This window comes from Akebia trifoliata, chromosome 4, assembly GCF_017979445.1.
Source record: "Akebia trifoliata isolate Shusen 1 chromosome 4, ASM1797944v1, whole genome shotgun sequence".
Taxonomy (NCBI): Eukaryota; Viridiplantae; Streptophyta; class Magnoliopsida; order Ranunculales; family Lardizabalaceae; genus Akebia; species Akebia trifoliata.
Window position 1 is genome coordinate 40,592,154 of NC_141378.1, and position 21,179 is coordinate 40,613,332.

The 21,179-nt window shown below is 33.6% G+C and overlaps 1 protein-coding gene and 1 pseudogene across 1 annotated transcript; both read right to left on the reverse strand.

The window, feature by feature from the left end:
* Window positions 1-688: 688 nt before the first annotated feature.
* Window positions 689-15,312, reverse strand: LOC147404973 (disease resistance protein RPM1-like). Its single transcript, XM_086441101.1, is given in 4 exon segments — window positions 689-2,264; window positions 2,267-3,802; window positions 10,843-11,114; window positions 14,564-15,312. Coding segments are annotated over 3 exon segments (3,078 nt in total). The 5' UTR covers window positions 11,011-11,114; window positions 14,564-15,312; the 3' UTR covers window positions 689-890.
* Window positions 14,555-14,887, reverse strand: LOC147404974 (UDP-arabinopyranose mutase 1 pseudogene; annotated as a pseudogene).
* Window positions 15,313-21,179: the final 5,867 nt, after the last annotated feature.

Genomic DNA, 21,179 nt, shown 5'->3' on the forward strand with positions numbered 1-21,179 from the left:
ATAGGCATTGATGCCAAAAGGTAGCATACCTTAGTGAATGGGGAAATTTTAATGGAGCTTCAGAGATAATTTCTACTAACTTTAGAAATTTAATAGAAAAAGCGAATATGTAACACCAGCACCCTCACCCTGTAGGTAAAGAGGAAAGAATAGATAGACAGAATTTCAGATCACAATCATATTTGTAGATAGTTTAATGTCCCTTTTTCTTTTCTTCACCTCTACAAGGCTATGATATATCCTCCGAATCATCTTCATGACCTCGTTCCAACGAAATATTTACCACAAAAATTAATTAAGGGCACAAATGAAATTAATCTCTATCTTTTTTAGTTTACAATAGGTGATATTTATAATTCATGAAAAAAATGAATTAAGGCTGTTTTACCAAAACATGCCCTGAAAATATAAAGAAAAATAAAAAAAAAAAACCAAAACAATAGACTATTCATTTTGATTCTAAAAATGGTAAATTACCATTTTCGAAATTAAAACATTTTAGTGAAAGCGGGGAAAATTTTACTGTTTTAGAAAACAGAACATCTCACTTTAACCAAAATGTTTCAATTCCAAAAATATTTTTTTGAAATAAAATGAAGAGAGATTTACCCGGTAGACCTAACTATTGCATTTTGATTATAAAAACTCCCTTGAGTTTGAGTTCTGACATCTCCAAGTGAACCTCTCTTTATGTAGTTAGTTACCCGCTAAATCTCTCTAAAATGTATGGTCTACTGTTTTGGGAATTTTTTCCCCATGAATTAAACTATTAAAGGATAGAAATTAATATTTATATAGGAAAATAAAAAGGAAAGTTTTAGATATATGAATAAATGATTAAGATAATTAAATATTACAAATTGAGAAACTCACCAACGAATTTTGGATTTCTATTGATATTTTTCTTGAGAGATCAATGTTTCAAATTTGGAATGTTGATCATTAGCTGTAACAGTAGGAATGTGTTGGATCATCCAATGGTCCACTCCTTCTCCTTCTACTACTATTTCTCCTTCACGATGATGACGATGGTGGCGGCGCAACCTCTTGATGAAGTCTTCCGGCATCTCTTTTAGTTGGAGTTTATGAAGGGATTTGAGATGTTGAAAGCCATGGGGAAGCTTCTTCAACTTTGGGCAATTTATTATAAAAAGTGCTTTCAACGATGGCATCATCCCCTCCTCTATGTCACTCAATTCCTCCAGCTCATGCAAATTCTCTAACCCTAAGCATTTCAGTTTTGGAAAACTTGATTGTTGTCCCACATTGCTGCTGCTAGTGCCACCCCAACCAATCTGCCTTCCCAAGTAACTTTCCCGATATAGAAAAAGTACCTCCAAATTGGGCAATTGTGCCAAGGTGCTAAGCGGGTCTTCCATTAAATTGTTATTCCATAATGCAATTCTCTGTAGGCATTTCAGAGAGCGTGTCCACTGCGGTAAGTGCCCTTCCTTCATAACCCCAAGTATTGCCAATTTTTCAAGATGGAGATGGAAGGGAGGTGTTGACGACATATTGGTTTCCAAATCAAGGATGTCTTCATCACTGGATGAGTCTATTGACAAAGAGCGAAGGTGTTGCATCTTCTCAATGGCATCACAAAGCCTTACGCAATATTCTTCTTTGACTTCACGGAGCTTTAATTTCCGGAGCTGGGTTAAGTAACAAAGTTGACTTACTAAGCTTTCATCAAGGACCACCTTGCATAGTGTCTGCAAGTTACTTGAGTTGCTTCCCCTTCCCCTTCCCAATGAAGACAATCTCACATGAACTAATTTTGGCCAATAACTAAAGAGAAGATGCCTTAGTTGTGGATGGATTAGCAAACTTTCCACACTTGTATCACGAGCATCTAAAGTTTGCAAGTTCTGTAGCTCATATAATGAATCCGGAAGTTCATTCACCTCTGTTCCCCTCACACTTAAATAACGCAAGTGAATCAAGTGAACCACATTACTTGGCAAATGCTTAATCTCTGTTCCTGACAAATCTAATACCCGCAACCATTTGATGCTCTTGAATATTGTTTCAAGCATACTCGATGGAAAAAACTTGTCAACATCAAATGTTAGAAAAGAGCGGGTTTTTACACTAAACGTGTTTGATGGAATACTTTCTGAACTATTCTGAACTGCTACTACGCGACGTTGCCCCTTGACAATTCTGGAATCGCTTTGCTTTGTGAAAATCTCAGCAAAATTTTCCTTCTTAATTACGTGAATGGCAATGTCACGCATGAGGTCGTGCATTCTAAAAGCTCTTAGACCTGGTAATTATCGTTAACTAGAGCTTGTAACATGTTCCTGTCAATAAGCTGAATGAAGTACCCATGTGCAACCTCCTCAAGTGTTTTCCGAGGATGATCTTCTATAAAACCTTCAGCCACCCACAAACGGATCAATCTTGACTTCTGGATTTCATAATCTTCTGGAAACATTCCACAATATAAGAAGCAATATTTTAGATAAGAAGGTAAATAATTATAGCTCGTTAACAACACTCGACTAACTCTTTCAAGATCTTGATTATTACTCAGTTCCCAATCGAGATTTTCAAGTACGTCATTCCATTCTGATACATTACAGTCTTTTTTTGACATGAGACCACCAATGACAACAACTGCGAGAGGCAAACCAGCGCACTTTTTAACCAATTTCTCTCCAATTTCTTTCAAGTGCCCCAGACAATCCCTTGAAAGATTGCCACTCTTAAATGCCTTTCTACAAAAGAGACTCCAAGCTAACTCATGGGGTAATCGCTCAACTCGGTGAATGTAGTAAGTTTCTCCTATAGGAGAAGCTACATCCGATATGCGGGTTGTGAAGATAACCCTACCACCACTTTGAAGTGGTAATGCATATTTAACATCTTCCCAAGCATTAACATCCCACATATCATCAAGGACAAGGACATACCTCTTCCCTTGCAAATAGGTGTACATTATTTCGCGCAACTTGTCCAATTCCATCACCTCTATGTCACCAAGAATTTCCTCCTTCCTACTTTCATGAAATTTTTGAACAATTCGTTTCAGCAAGACCTTTACTTGGTAATCTTGGGACACAGATACCCAAGCATTACAGTCAAATTCCCCTCCCAATATGCTCTTGTAAACTATCTTGACGAGTGTCGTCTTTCCGGATCCACCCATTCCGACAACTGAAACTATTGATCGTCGATGAGCCTCTTCTTCTTTTAGCAGCCACTCCCGTAACTTGTTCACATCTTGATCAATCCCAACGATATCATCTTCTTCGACGAAAGGATTAGACAGACCATGATCTCCTCCCCTTGTTTCTTCATCGTCTGGGCTAGTTCCTTCTTGTGGAAGGTCATATCGCATCCTTCTCGTAAAGATGTCATCAACCTCTTTCTTGATGATTTCTATTTGAGAATGAAATTGATGACGAATTCCCATGTGCTTGAAGAAAGTAAGCACATAATGAATGCAGAACTCAATATTTAGACAACCGCCAGCCGGTTCTCCTGACTTGATGAGAGAACTTTCCATCATAGATTGGAACTCCTCGACAACATCTTCAATTTTGTAGGCTTCATCTCTCACTTGTGCCACCCACTGATTCACCAACTCATTTCTTACTCTTTTCTTCTCTACATCCCTTAGTAATACCTTCATCGTAGAAAGTTCATCACAGATGAACTTAATGTCGTTGCTGATTCCTCGTTGGATTTGCCATTCTGCGACAGCTTCTTCAATTGCCAAGTCTTTTAATTTGGTGATAGCAGACTTCACTAAAGCTTCTGCTGCCATTTTCAAATTCTCTTGGTATGTAGATTCAAACTGAAGAACAAACCAAACCAAACCAATTGAAAAAGAAAAATATTTTGATCTCAATTAAGTTGAGCTCACACTCTGTTGATTCTTTTCAAGCAATATGTGACCTGCACTCTGCCTCTTAATTCTAGGCTTAGATCACTTGGCACATTTTTCTTCATTCAAGGTCAAGAGTTGGCCATTTAATAAAAAACAATATTGTCACTATCATATTAATGTTGACTGTTGACCATATATAGAATAATACTAGTGGCTCATTGTTTCAATTTTAAAGCTATTGTTTTAAAACAAATACTTGATTGGACTCAGATGTCCACTGAATCGAATCAACTGGATGAATTATGAGCCGACTCTGGTGAGTCAATCGGTATACATTCAGGCCATGCTTGGTACCCAAGTATAAATAGACTCTGTTTACTATTTCTCTATATATAATACCACCATTTCAAATATTATTTAAATAAAATATGTAATATAATTTCACAAATTTTATCGAATAAAGGCCCCGATGGATTAGGAAATAGTTAATCCAAAACTGTTCTTCCTAGATTCAAACAACACTTTGTTCTGTAATGCAGCTGAAACTACTCTCTTAATTCTTGGCTCATATCTAAAATCACTAATCAAACAATTGTTTTTTCTTTTTTCGTACAATTTTATTAGTTAGTGGGTTTAACGTACGTGTGCATCACATGGCACGTTTTCCTTCATTCATGGACCCATTCTCGTCAAATCCCACTACATGGAAGACTAATGGTGAATAAAATAAATTTTAGACATTGGGATCATAACCTACTAATTGAAGGTATGGGCTGGCAGGTAGGGCCACAACTAAAAATAAGGATCATTACCTTACATCTTAACTTAACAAAATACTATTCCTTTTAAATTATTTTAAAAGGATTAAGATACATGGACTCAGAAAAAAAAAAAAAAAAAAAAGTCGTGCTGGAGTGAGCTCAGCGGGGGACACATGGGGGCCATCTTGACGTGGTGGCGCATGCATATCTGTAGATGCGTTTTACGTGTATCTCGAAAAAAATGCATCTATGGACATGCGCATGCCACCACATCAAGGTGTCCCCCACTGAGGTCACTGTAGCATTAATAAACTATTAATTCATAATAAACAAGCAATCCTGATCGTTAAAACAAAAATTCATCTACAAACTTGCACATGCACCACTGAGGTCACTCCAGCATTAATCAAAAAATAATTCGTAATAAACAAGCAATCCTGGTCATTAAAACAAAAATTCAATCAGACAAAACACGTATCTTAAGGACATGTTACTTATTATCCCTTAGATAAGTCAGGACAATTGGATTTCATATTTTAATGGTTGGAATTGCGTCTTCATTTATAAGTTTCTTTTCACGAGTCTACGGATTCCAATCCTTGTTAAAATTGAGAGCAGAGAGAGAGTTTCTTTCTCGTATGGATTAAACACTTTTCCACTTTGTCTTGCTCCCATTCCATTCAACTCACTCTTTTTTTTTTTCTCATTACTGACCTTTTTTTTTTTTTCCTCATTACTGACCACTAGAAGGTGGCATGTGCAAACACACATGTATCAAAAGTGTCCATTTGTAATTTAAAGTACTAATTGAGGGATGGTTTTGAAGATTACATAATAAAAAGGATATTTTGTAATTTTGAACGCTAACATGATTTTAAGGCAATGAGATTGTAATTTTCTTTGTTTTTGACCCAAATGATTTTGATTATATTAAATTTAAGGGAAAATTACTTAAGGGACCCTCACGGAAGGGCATCTTTCTACATAGTCCTTAAGTTTTTAGTGGTAGAAAACTTAAGGAATCATCTTTCTACATAGTCCCGAAATTACTTAAACTCTTTCTTTTGAAATCATCCTTGAACCTCATCTTCCACATTTCTCACGATTGAATGTTCTAACCATTCAAACTGATCATTTTCATTCAAAAATTAGATTTTTGACATCTCAATTGAGTTTCAGAGACTCTTTTCCATCAGAAAGAATTTAAGATTGAAGAAGAAGTCATTTTTAAAGGTTTTTTTTTTTTAAATACTTTTTTTCTTAGTTTTTGGATGAAAATCTACCAAGAATGGTTCTTTTGGGTTGAAATCATTTAAACAAGTCGTTATCTCAAGTTTTTAGTCGATCTTTCCATGTATTTTAGTCCAGAAAACTTGAAAATTGAAAATGGGTGGATTTTACCAGTGTCGAGTTCACTACTTTTTATTTAATAAGTGGTGAACTCGACAGTAATTAAAAAGCATCAAATTTGACAGTAAACAAAAAGTGGTGAACTCAACAGTAAATAGTAGTGAGTTCATCAGTAAATTTTTTGAACTTGACACTAAATAAAAAAGTATCGAGTTTGATAGTAAAATTTTTGAATTCGATAGTACGAGGGACCATTTAGAAAGAAAAAGGTTACTAAATGTCCAGTGTTAAGCAACCACGCAACTATTTAGTAATTTTCCCTAAATTTAAATATTAAGGTGGGGCATTTTTTGAATCCAAATTTTGGGATCCAACCACTTCTACTCCACATTTTCATTATAATAGTAAAGATGAGAGTATCGTTCCAATTTCATCTAATCAAAATGTGCCATCCAACGATAGTATCATATTGACAATAACAACTATACTTCTGTGCACCGCTACTCATTACCCTGAACAGTAGATCTGTCTGTATGGGTCCTTCATTGTTAGCTACTCTGAGAGGGAAAATAGTAGAATGCAGTTGGACACTACTACTACACCATCGTCACATTCTTTAATAGACTTTACGGTTGAGTGTTAATAAAATGACACGGCTTTGGTGCACGTCCAACAAATGTTTGACATGTGGCATGAATGACATCAGCAATAGAGAGATTCTCTCTCTTGTCCCGCTGCCGATATATTTATTTTTTTAGATTTCAAATCTTAAAAAGTTTCTTTGGGCATACTTGATTATCACATTTACAATCCAACAACACAGTCTTTTAGATTTCATGAAAACATTCATATTCAAAAAACAAATATTAAAAAATTATTATTTTTTGAGTTTTATCTAAGGAGTTGAAAATGAACGGTTAATGAGCACCCAAATTTAAAAATAAAATTCAACAGTGAAAGATATCTATTTAAAAAAAAAAAAAATTAAGTTCATATAATTTTGTCCTCTACAACTCCAATGCACCGGATCATGTTTTTGAATGTCACAAGGTGATCAGACCACAAAGTTTTCTTGGTGTTTTGCTTTTTTTTTTTTTTTTCACTATGGGCAAAAGAGAGAAAAGGGCGTTAGTCAAAAACTACGTCATATTATCGAAATTCTTTAAGGTATGGTCTACAATTCAGGAGAAAGCATTGTAGTCGTGATAATATGACTCATTAGGTAGCATACTCAATGACTCCATGACGTTACAAGTTTGGGAATCATAGATCTATATGCCTCTGGATACATGATTGCATTTTCCCATAAAAAAATGTATTCCGAAGAAACCACTTGTATTTTGAGGCATACAAATCTATGGTTGCTGAACTTGTCCACGTCATAGAGTCGATTGAGTATACCACCTGACTAGTCATATCATCAGGACACTACCGATAAAGTGATATTTAAGTTAAAGTGTTGATTTTGTAACTCAACCTGATAGGGTAACTCAAAAACTTATTGACGTGGTCGGTGCAAGAACCGTAGATTTTTCTCCTCGGGATACCCAACTGCACATGTGTTATGGGGATGTACAACTATGTATCTCGAAGGGAAAAATCTACGGTTCTTACAAGGTACACGTCAATTGAGTTTTTGAGTTACCCATCAGCATGAGCGGACCTAGAGAATTTCACTTGTGGGGGCCAAACTGGTTGTGTGAAGATGAAATTAGAAAAGTCAAATATTTAAGACGATTTTCAAAAATTGATTTTCCTAAGAAAATAAGAGGGATTTAGAAGAAAAATCTTAAGAATCCACTCCAAGGTGTATAAAGTGATAAAATAATCGCACAAATTTGAAGTTTATGATGTGAATCGCCACTCAAGGGTTTGCTCAACAACAAACTTGATAATAAAAATGCAATAGTTGGGTCTACCGAATAAATCTCTCTTATTTATAATTTGAACCTGTTAGGAAAAGATTGACTCGTTCCGATCCCAAAGTCCTTATTTTTTGAAAAAATGACACACTTTGGAGTATTTAGTAGCCTAGTTGGAGAACTAAATCTTGTGCCCCATGTGTCCCTCATGGGTTAAACTTTAACAGGAAAGAAACAGGGTATTGATCACAAACACCTGCCTCATGTGTTGATCCTGTCAAACCACTCCTTGTAGCACATATTTTTCGGTCCAATGACCCATTAACAGGCTAGTATCTATAGGGCTATCAATGGATCGGATCAGATATGAAATCCAATCCATGTTGATCATATAAATAGGGGTGGCAATGGATCGAGTTGGGTGTTGTTCGTGTTGTGTTGAGATAAGGGTACTATGAAAATTTACCAAACCCAAACCCAAGCCCAACCCATTTGTAAATAGGTATACAACCCATGCATAACCTATTTAATAAAATTTTAATATTTATTTGAAAAAAAATTTTGAATTTTTTTTTTCAAAGTTTGTAGAATTTTGTCATCATGTTTTCTGATGCCATAAGGTGATGTGGCTAGAAAACTTAGTAGGGAAAGTGTTTTTCACTGTTATTATTATTATTACTATTATTGTTGGCAGTTAAGCAAAATATATTTCATTATCACATGAGACATAGTGGCCTTACCTGGGAAGATCTTAACTTTTATTCATGGTCATTTTGCCAATATTAGAAATCAAACACTACATACCTTTAGATTTTAACAATAAAAAAATAGAGTAAAATGATATAAATATAAATAAATAACTTATTAAGAAAAATATTTTTTTTCTTTCCCAAACTAAAGCTTAACTATTTAGTAATTTAAAATATCTTAAAACACTTTATATGTTATAGAATTTAATTTAAAAAAATGTATTATGAGAAAGTTTAGGAAATTGTAGAAAATAAATGAGTAATTTAAAAAATTCTTAAATAATTATTAATATATTTAAAATTACATGTTAATGACAGAATAACCAAACTTGTCTAAACAGGTCAAGCAAATTGACGCCCAGAACCCAAACCCAATTTAATAATTGTGTTAGATGGGTTGACATTATTATGATCCAAACCCAATTAGGTTAGACCCAAACCCGCTAATTTCGTGTCGTTTACAAGTTATGATCGCCAGTCATGTTGAGATCGCCACCCCCACATATAACTTTCAAGAATGAATCAACCATACCTGATGCAATAAGGATCCGATATGATGAAATATGAAAAAGTATGTAAACTATATTACAAATTTTATTTTAGGAAAAATTACTTAATGGTCCTTGACGCTTACTTTTCGTTCAACTTGTCCTTGGCTTTTGCGGATTATCAAAATAGTCATTTTAGTAAATCTCTCTTTTCAAAACAGTCCTTAAACCTCATTCTAAACATTTCTCATTATTGAAATGTCTAGAGCAGGATTTAGGGACTGTTTTGAAAAGAGGGATTTACTAAATAGACTACTTTGATACCCCACGAAAGTTAACGACAATAACGGAGGTGGTGACGTCGGAGAAATACTACAATGGATTAGGGATGATTGTGTGGAGTATATGGCAAGTTATCATCAAAATTAGTTGTTCACTTATTTTGTACTATGAATATTTTTAATTTCTATGTGTATGACTTGTATTAGATATTTTATATTTGGATCGATGCTTCATTCTCATGTTTTTTTTTTTCGTATCTATGTAATTTTGGATAACATTTCTAATTTAATCAATATCTATTTTAGTGTATTCCAATTTTTTCTGATTTTTTAAGCATTTTTCAATTTGTTGCATATGCTATCGCATATGGCATATGCGAAATCGCAACTGCGACCTGGCATATGCAATCGCATATGGTTGCATATACTATTTGAAAACACTGAACAGAACAAGTAGACATGTCCAAAATTCATTGCACCAAAACGCAATATATATAATAACGAAGAAGAATCACTCAACTTCCAAAAAAACACATAGAATATCTCAAAAGCACCTACATAATCTTATTAGAAATGTGACAGCTTTGACTAAAACTCACAAGTTTGGAAATTTAGTTCCAATTAGTTACAAAATAAAGGAAAGACAGTGGAGATTGAGATAGTTTGGGCATACACAACATAACTGAAGAAGACCACTGATGGCACTGGTCAGGAGTGATTAATTCAGGTTGAAGATGAAGATGATGTTACATAATGTAAGTCCACAACTAAAAACACAAAGAAAGTGGCTTTCTTTGTTTGTTTGGTGCCCAAGGGTGCCTTCTAAAGTGGCTTTCTTTGTTTGGTTAGCAGTTCTTGAAAGAGTCCCAAAGCTTAATAACATGAGAAGAAGAGGCTTTTGTGATTCGAATTACTCTTGCCTGTGTTTGTCAGATGAGGAGTCAACCAATCATTTGTTTGTGCATTGTTCGATGGGAAAGGAGTTATGAGACCATTTCCTTTCTCTGTTCGAAGAATTTAATTGTGCCCCGAGATTTGTTAGAGGTGTCTTCAAGGAATGGATTCAACTAGGGTTAGGCTTCCGCTTATAGAAGAAGTTGATTTGGAGTCTTACTCCTTTTGTGATCACGTGGGGTATTTGGAAGGAAAGAAACTCTAGAATCTTAGAAGGAAAGACGCATTCGAGTCTTGATCTCTTTATTTCTGTCCTTAGCCTTCTGTTTTTTTGGTATAAGATTTATAAAGAGTTCAATGGGTTGTTCTTTGAGGACTTCCTAGTTTATTAGGATAGAGTGTGTAACATAACGGGATCCTAGTATTGTTTTCTCTTTTTCTTGGGTTGGTCATCTCGACCTTCCCCTTTTTGTCCTATGTACTTTCCGTTTATCTATCAAAAAAAAAAAAAACAACAAATCATATGCTAGACAGTTGTAAATATTAAGCACAAAGATCTAGTGCTGTATAATTTCAAGTTACTCTTCAGGACAGAATGTGAAATGTAAAGATTGAACAAAACCTTTATGTTGAGCTTCTCCAGAAATTCAAAGGCCTGCATTTGTTCACCCATGAGAGTTTCTGATTTTGGTACTTTTGTAGGTATTGCTTCATAAGGTACGTTCTGTTCATCAGTGAGACTCTTTTCTTCATAAGGTACGTTTTGTTCATCAGTGGGACTCTTTTCCATAGTAATTACTCCATCATATGCCTCTTCATACTGCTCATTTACACTATTAGAAGTCTCCTCAGAAGTTGCAAATCTCAGTAAAGGCCTAGCAAAATAAATCAATCCTGAAAGGAGCAAAAGAAATGAGAAGACTATCTATAGCCAATGACCCCATCAGCATCTAGAATGATATTGAAATTAAATTACATAACAAAAATTTCATAATGGTTTGAAATAACATAAGAAAAGTCTACTATGGGTGACCTGGGTTCAATACCCACCATCACCGAGTTACTTATCTCATTAAAAAGAGAATTACCAATCAAAAATCAAAATCAAAATAACAACAACAATAATAATAAGAGGCCTATCGTAAAATAACAAGGTTATGATATGAGACGAGGTGGAAGATGGGTTTTTTTCTTCTTTTTGTTGATAAGTAAGAGGTGGAAGATGACTATGAGATTGTTCAAAGCCCTTTTTCCATTTATTTACTTGTTATTGCTCCATTATTATGTCGTTACGGTCAGCAATTGCTAGGAAATGAATGCAAGGATTTCACTAAAAAATTATTAACCTAAAATTAAAGAGTTGGGCTAAATCTACACCAAATCATTAATTTCTGTTTTCTGCTTCCATTGGTGGGGCCAAATGGTTGTCCCGCCATGTTGACTATCATACCCGCAAATCAGTCCATTCCAACGTTAGTAAACCGTAGCTTCAAAAAAAAATTGTGGAGACCATATATGCCTTGAGATGTGTGCCACAACTGAGATGGTTGATGGGTAGTGTGAAGAAGAACAATAGAGACACCAAAATGTGAAGTGGTTTGTCACCGGTGAAGAACTCCGACGACTACATCCATGGCGATGCTAAAATCCACTGAGTGCTGATAGTATACGTGAAGCCTCCTTGCTCCATCCATCTCTAACTTAAAGAGAGTAATAGCTAGCAATTTATAATGTAACCCTAACTCTACTATAGCCTCTATATACTTTGCATTACATCACACCATAAACACGTATACTTACATCAATAAATTATATAAAAGAGCGATGCTTACAACCAAAGTAAAAAAAAAAAACTCCATTTTAGTTTTAGAAGTTCCTTTTAAAAAGTGTTTTGTACCTTTAACAATTAAAATAATAAAAACTATGATTTAAAAAATAATAATAAAAGAGACCGCATTTTTTACATTTTAAATACATTCACAGTTTAAACACATTTTTTATTATTATAAAATAAAAAACTCATTTCTTTTAGGACTATGGTCAATTTTTGCGGCCTCATGGTTGTTTGTAATTTGGTTCATAAATGTTGTTCAATGTAAGATTTGATGATTATGTATTAATGTTATGATTTTTTTTTTTCAATAGTGTGTTATTTTGCTCAAAAGGTAACATCATAAAATGTATAATGATGTGTGGAAACATGTCATATGCATATATAGTCAATAGTCAATACACAATAGTGTTTTTTTTTTTTTTCTATTCAAAAATATATTGGAAACATTTTTCATAACATTATATATTACATTATTGGAAACATATATAGTCAATACTCAATAATGTATTATATATTACATATTTCATAACATCATTATACAATTTATTTTTTATATTTATCATTTTTTTCTCGATTCTTTCCCCTTTTCAGAAGTTTTCCCTTGCTGTTTTAAACCCATATTCCAACTTGGTGACTATGCTTACAACTATGACACCCAAACATTCAAACATGGGGAGCTACTTGCTAGGACACATGGCAGACATCGAATGATTAAGATGGTGAGTCCCCTCATGAACAGGTGGCATGCATTGAATAGGATACCAATTTTTAGCACCTAGATTTTTCATCTTCAAGTCATATATTTCCATGAGATTACAAATATCGAAATGGATTGTTCTTGTGAGGTTGATCTCCATGGTATGAACATTCATTCAATGGGTTGATTTGTCTCACATGATTTTCATAGGGACTCTAGCACCAAGAGTACGAATAAGTGTAGATTTAACTAGACTCAAATGTACATGTCAAGCAAACAAAAAAGAGTGGGAGATTCAAATATAAGTAGATCCTGGAGTCCAATTTTCAACCCCATAACTATGGATTACATTTGTCAAACTATTGTCTATACCGTGCAGTAAATGCGATATTCAAATATAGGCAAAAGATATAAACATCCCATCACTTTAGTACTAGTGTCCATTAGAATACCATTTTTAACAACATATTCTAGAATCTTGAAAGCAGTTATGACTATGCAAACTATTAGCACTAAATTACAATTAGTTTGGCTTCTAGTAAAACTTTTTTATTGGTAATAAAATTTTGATTTAAAAGGAGAAATGGGACCAAAAAATCCCATTACTCAAGATGAAGAAAAAGAAGTGAAGTGTCTAGCTAGCTACAAAAAGGCCAAGCTATACAAGGAATAAAAAAGTTAGACATGCCCAGATACAATATCCTCTCGTGTAAATACCAATCCTCAAATCAGAAGCCCTTACCTTTATAATTGAAGAAGATAAAAAATAAATCAAAGTTATGATCTTCATGACAACAAAGGTGACAACTTAGTAAGTTGGAAAAATCTATGGGTGCTACAACTGCAAACTGGTGGTAATAAAACCATTCCATTGATTAGGGGGTCAATCTCCCCTCAACTGAGTAATGAATTTAGAAATCTCGTCAAATGTCCTCTCCAACCAATCATTTTTGTTCCAAATGGACGCAATCAAACTCAAGGCATTTAATGTGGACCTAAAATGGCAAGAGTTCATATAAAGATTGGAATAAAATCTAAACATGGCTTTTGTAGTTTCTCCTATTCTATAAGGGGTCCATCAACCATACGACAAAAAATAGCATTACTCCTCATAGCACTTGTGATGGGATGAAGAAACTTATTATTTATGTCTCATTTTTTTCTTTTGATGGGTAAGCTGGACTTGAACCCATGACCTCAAAGTTGATTTGCAATGTGTTAAACCAACTTAGCTATGGGTGTAAGCCCAATATGTATTTCCCATTACAACCATCTAAAGCTTAAGTTTTATCACAAACTAATCTATTCCAACCTAGTAAGCTTGGAGAACCCATTTTTGATTTCAATCCTCTTGTTGATGCTTTCTACGGACTTGGGCCCAACATTTTCCTTATCACCTTAAGTAATTTCTTCAAGAACAAAACTTATTTGGCAATTTGGTTCGGGTTGGTTCGGATTAGAGCAAAATCAGAACCGAACCGACCAAGGTCTGTTCCATTATATAAGAATCAGAACCGAACCAATTTGATCTAGGATCAAACCAACCCAAACCGACCTTAATTCGGTTTGGTTCGGTTCGGTTCGGTTCCATGGGTTGAAAAAAATACACAATTAATCAATAAAATAATGGAAAATACCTTCATTAGCAATTGCAGATGGAGATAGCCAATTGAAGAAGGGGAAAAAATTCTGCCTTTTGTACCCTAAACCGTAAATCACGGCTAGAAATCTCAAATTGGTCGACTCGATTGAACTAAACCGATTCAAAATAAGTAAAAAAATTAAAACTCGTTATTTAAAGAGTCAACTCACGAAGCAATCATCGTCGATGGTGAAAATATACTTCTTCTTCGAAATAAAAAATCCGAAGCAGCGACAAGCCGAATCCTTGAAGGAGATGCAACTGGCTTTAGGTCCTAAGATCCGATTCACATCGTCTCGGTTGTACAACTCGTAATCAAACCCGTCAGGGACTCGGATCGTTCTAGTTGGATCTCCATCTTGAACGATGATCAGGTGGTACGGTTGGAAGAAAGGCCTCCATTGCTCCAAGAAGTCGAGGTTCCTGATGGTTGGAATGACGATGTCGAGTTCATCTGTCAGAGGAGGAGAGATCTGGCTCGAAGGTTGGGCCATGGTTGAGAGAGAGAGAGACGAAGAGGCGACCTGTCAGTCGTCGGAGTTGAGAGAGCTCGCAGCCGCTAGCCCTATCCGCACGCCCGCAGTCGCGAGAGAGCGAGAGAGAGAGAGAGAGAGAGACCGCCCGCCGGAGTTGAGTGCAGCCAGCAGCCCACAGCCCGCAACTGTGAGAAACAACAGAGAGAGAGAGAGAGAGAGAGAGAGAGAGAGAGAGAGGGTAGCGGGGGTTTTTTAAATGAAAAAAAAACTTATATTATATTTTAAAAAATTATTAATTCGATTTTCAGTTTGGTTCAGTTTTTTATTAAGTCTAAACCAAGAATCGAAGGGACGCTATCAATTTTTTATTTTTAAAATCGGAAACCGAACCATACTTAATAAAAACTGAACAAAACCAATCCAAAACACATGGTTTGATTCGATTCTCGATTTGAACCGAATTAACTTGCACCCCTACTCTAAAGTCTTACCTATTTCATGGTTTTAAATCTCTGTCAAAGTTCCATGAACGAGATGGATAGACAATGCATCTCACATGTGCAAAATCTTGTGATACAAACAAGATGACTCGGAAGATATTTTGAAAATCTCGTCCGAATTAATTGGGATTTTGTATATTTTAATTAAATATAAATATTTTTTTAATTTAAATATTTATTATTTAAATAAAATATTATTTTATGGTTAAACACCTTATAATCTACCTTATTTTATAATAAAAAATTATAATTATTTTTGTATAATAATTATAAATCAAGTTAAATGATTTATCTCATTCGAGACGATTTGACTCATTCAAGGCGAGTTCACTCATCTGAGACAACTAACTCTCATCCATAAATGAGATGAGACGTCAAACCAAGTTTTGAAACCATACCTAGGTTTTGTATGAGAGAGTAACATTACCAGACCTAAATGCCCTTTGTCTTCAACCTCAAGCCAAAAAAAACCCCTCTCGAAAAATCTTTCAACTTTCATACATTAATCTTTATGGTAAACTACTTCCAACTTGTTAATCTCTAGGGTAAAGTATTTTTAACTCATTAAACTTCATCTTCAGTTGATTATCTTCAATGTATTTTAAGGATTTTCTATCCAAAAAACATTCACTCTCCTCAAAAAAAAAAAAATAGATTGTACTAGAGGTTTGAAGGTTGTAGGAGACGTAATCTTGTGGTTTAAAGTAAAGTATATCTTCACTATTTGAATCACTAAGTCCAATTACAAAATTCAATGAATAAGAATGATTGGGTTGCAAATCACTTTGTACAAATTTATTGCAATGCAAAAATGATAGACCCGGTACAACTCATATTGCGAACTAGTTTGTTTCGTACTGGTTTGCGATTCAATTGAGTATAAATGAATTTGATGGCATATTTTAGGATTGTTATACATAAAATGTCTTTGAGACGAGTAATATTGGAATTTTGTCGAGTTGTAAAAATTAGGATGATTTAAACATACATCTCCATGTTCTTATAAATATTTTTAGATATCCACTTTGTTTTTAAAGAAATGATGTGTCGTTGTTGATCAATTGTAAAAAAATAGAGACTAAAAAAATTTGATGTTACCTAGTCTTGATCCTTTTGACTTTTATCAAAACTTTAGTAATATTGTTATCTGACCTGCAAGACAGTGATAGCTGAATTGAATCGAGGCATGGACTTAGTCGTTTTTTTTTAAGGCGTTTCGAGCCTCTACAAAATTTCAAAAGTGCAAGCAGAACAATGACAACACCCCCAGGATATAATGGCCCAATAGCAACTACATTTTCTTCTGTTTACTGCACTTTAGACATGAATCCAAATTCTTTACACAGAAAAAATGGATTTTAATTCAAGAAAATAAGGATATCTAAAAGTAGACCCAAAGCCAACTTGCTTCCTCACTTGCCATAGAAAATACTATCAATTCTAACCCCATTGTGGATTGAGCAATGATAGTTTGTTTCATTGACTTCCAAGAAACTACTCTACCACTAATGTTAAATACATATCCACTAGTAGCTTTTGAGTCATCTGAAAGGGTATTCCAATCAGCATCACTATATCCCTCAAGATCAGTGGAAAACCTTGGATGATGAATATCTAAATTGAGAGTTCTCTTCAAGTATTTCATTATTCTCTTTATAACATTCCAATGTTCTATACAAGGAATTCTAGTATTTCTACAAAATATTCCTATAGCATAAGCTATGTCAGGTCTAATACTAGTTGTAACATGTCTAAGGCTTTTTATAATACTTGCATACTCCTGTTGGTTCACATTGTCATCCTTATTAGGATATAACCTAACACTTGGGTCAAACGGAGTACATATCAATTAACAATCATAATAATTGTATTTCCTCAAAATCTTCTCAATATAATGAGACTAATCTAGAGAAATACCATCAGGAGTTCTAGTTACTTTGATTCCTAATATAACATTGACCTTTCTGAGGTCTTTCATATCAACATTTTGAGACAATAACCCCTTTGTCTCCTTAACTAATTCTAAATTAGAATCAAATATTAGAGGATCGTCTACATATAAACAAATCAAAATGCAAGAGTTATTCTCATATCTAAAATAGATACATTTGTTACTTTCATTGATCCTAAATCCATTTGAAAGAACTACTTGATCAAATTTTTCATGCCATCGTTTTGGAGCCTGTTTTAAACCATACAACGACTTGATTAGCTTACACAAGTTAAGTTTCTGAATAGATATCTCATACCCCTTAGTTGATTCATATAAATTTCTTCTTCTAGATCTCCATTCAAGAACGTTGTCTTAACATCCATTTGATGTATAGCTAAAATATGAATCGTTACAAAAGCAATCAACACTCCAATAGATGTAATCCTAAAGACGGGAGAGTAAGTATCAAAGAAATATATATTTTCTTTTTGTCTAAAACCTTTAGCTACCAACCTAGCTTTGTATTTGTCAACTGACACACCAGGTTTAAGTTTTTTCTTTAAAACTCATTTACACCCTATGAGTTTACAATCTGGAGGCAAATCCACTATCGTCCTTGTCTTATTGGACAACAATGATTCCATCTCATCAGAGATAGTTTCTTTGCAGAAATCTACATCTGGAGATGACAAAACTTCTTCTAAAGTGGAGACATGAAAATCTGACCCAAGATCCTTTGTTATCCTAGCCCTTTTACTCTTTCAAGGTTCAAAACCAAAATTTCTAAAATCTTCAACACTAGGTTCTATAGTTATAGATTATAGTGATATTTCAATTCTAGGAGATTGAGAACACCCACTATTTCTAAATTTAAACAAAAATTTATCTTTAAAAAATTCTACATATAGACTCTATAATGACATTTTTCGAAATGTCTAAGAACCTACAAATTTTACTATTAATAGCATAACCTATAAATACACACTTAGAGACCCTACTACCAAGTTTAGGTCTTTTAGGATCAGTTAACCTTACATAAGCTAGGTATCTCCAAACTCTAAAATAACATATGTTGGGTTTTCTATCCTTCCAAAGCTCATAAAGAGTTAATTTAGTTTTTGAGTGTGGTACTCTATTAAGATAACAAACTTTTAAGAGTGCTTCTCCTCATAAATTATTATGTGCCCCAAAATTAGTATACTAATTCTGTAAAAGTTCTATTTTTGCGTTCAACAAATCCATTCATCTCTGGAGAATAAGGCGTCGTAGTTCCATGAATAATTTCTAGTGACTCTAAAAATTTACCAAATCCTACAAAATGATATTTCATACCTCTATCAGTTCTAAATCTCTTAACTTTTGTACTATGTTGATTTTCTACTTCTAAAATAAAAAATTTCATGAATGACAGACCCATTATAAATCATATTGCGAACTAGTTTGTTTTGTCCTGATTTGTGATTCAATTGAGTATAAATAAATCTAGTGACATATTTTTAGCATTGTTATATATAAAATATCTTTGAGACGAATAATATTGGAATTTTGTCAAGTTGGTAAAAATTAGGATGATTTAAACATGCTTCTCCATCTTCTTATAAATATTTTTAGATATCCGCTTTGTTTCTAAACAAATGAAGTGTTGTTGTTGATCAATTGTAAAAAAAATAGAGACTATGGGGTCGGGTTGGGTCTAATTTGTGTCGTGTTGAGGTAAGGGTATTATCAAAATTTACCAAACCCGAGCCCAACCCATTTAATACTCGTGTCAAAAACTTAAACCCAAGCCCAACCCATTTGTAATTAGGTATACTTGACCCAACCCATGTATAACCTATTTAATAACATTCTAATCTTTATTTGAAAAATATATTTTTCTTTTCGAAGTTTGTAGAATTTTGTCATCAAGATTTTTGATGCCATAAGGTGATGTGGTCAGAAAACTTTCCTTACTAACTTACTAGGGAAAGTGTTTTTCAATATTATTATTATTATTATTACTATTATTGTTGCTGCTGTTATTGGCTAAGCAAAATGTATTTCATTATCACATGAGACATAATGGCTTTATTTGGGAAGATCTTAAATCATATTGATGATCATTTTGCTAATGTTAGAAATCAAACACTACATACTTCTAAATTTTAATGGAAAAAATGAAGTAAAATGATATAAATATAAATAAATAACTTACTAAGAAAAATATTTTTTCTTTGTCAAACTAAAGCTTAACCACTTATTAATTTAAAAATATCTTAAAATACCTTTTATATTTTATAGTAAAAAAAAATTGTATTATGAAAAAGTTCTAGGAAAGTTTAGAAAAAAAAATGGGCACTTAAAAAAATTCTTAAATAATTATTAATATATTTAAAATTACATGTTAATGACAGAATAACTAAACGTGTCTAAACAGGTCAAACGAGTTAACACCCAAAACCCAAACCCATCCCCATTTAATAATCGTCTTAGATGGATTGACATTATTATGACCAAAACCTGCTAACTTCGTATCGTTTTCGAGTCATCTTAAGATTGCCACTTCATATATAACTTTCGAGAATGAATCAACCATGCCTGATCCAATAGGGATCCGATATAAAGAAATATGAAAAAGTATGTAAATTATATTACAAATTTTAATTTAGGAAAAATTACTTAATGGTCCGTGACACTTACTTTTTGTTCAATTTAGTCCTTGGCTTTTGCGGGTTATCAAAATAGTCCATTTAGTAAATCTCTCTTTTCAAAATAGTCCTTGAACCTCATTCTAAACATTTCTCATTATTGAAATGTCTAGAGTGGGATTCAAGGATTTTTTTGAAAAGAGGGATTTACTAAATGGACTACTTTGATAACCCACAAAAGTCAAGAACTAATTTGAAAAAAAAAAAGTTAGCGCCAAGGACTATTAAGTAATTTTTTCTTTATTCTATGCATAAGTTTATCCAGATTTTCTACATCAAATTAGCTTTGATCTGATCTGGTTATCGGATCATGTGGATGCTAATATTGAGATCCAATAAAATCCAATCCAACCCTCATTGGATTGGTTCTGGGTCTAATTCGATCTAGACCTGATCAATTGACATCCCTACCAATTATGGCTGCCAACGGATCGGATAAGATCTAAAATCCAATGATTTAAGTCATGGATCAAAGATTTGGGATCAGATGTCCCCATGATGAAATGATTAAGGTCCCATTTATGTTCATTCCTTAGGTAATAAGATGGGGATAAGATAGAAAAAAAGATTGGGTGTGGATTACTAAATCAAGAATTAGATTGTGTGTCTTCCTTGATATAATACTCGTTCAAACAATTTCAATTGTAGTTTACAATTATGTTTAGGTTCGTATAAAATCTTAAACCCAAAAAGTAGAAATCAGGCCAAAAAAAAAAAACAAATTGGGATAGAAGCTCAATCATTCACATTTTTTTCATAATTGGGGTGTGATAAGTAAAAGTTGGGGTGCCAATAGAAGCTCTGTATTTATAATAGGGTAACTAACACATTCATCCCATATGGTTGGCATAATTCTATGTTGACCACCTTAACATTTTGATGATTGCAATTACCTCCCCTATGGTTGTGTAACGGGCTCACTTACCTACTTTCTGTCCACTTGCCATCAAACTGACACTTAAAATAAGATTTTTAAGTTTATAAAGATAATTTTACCCTTTTTATAATGTTGCCTCTTTCATAAAGAATTTTTTTTTATTATTGAAAAAATGGGTTGATGCGTGGGAGTGTGAAAATGTTTAGATGAGGCCATTTTTATTTTTATTTTTTTAATACAAAAATAAAATGAAAAAAGATAAAATAAGAGGGTAAACTAGTAAAATGAATGAGAAAAAGAGCAAAAAGATCCC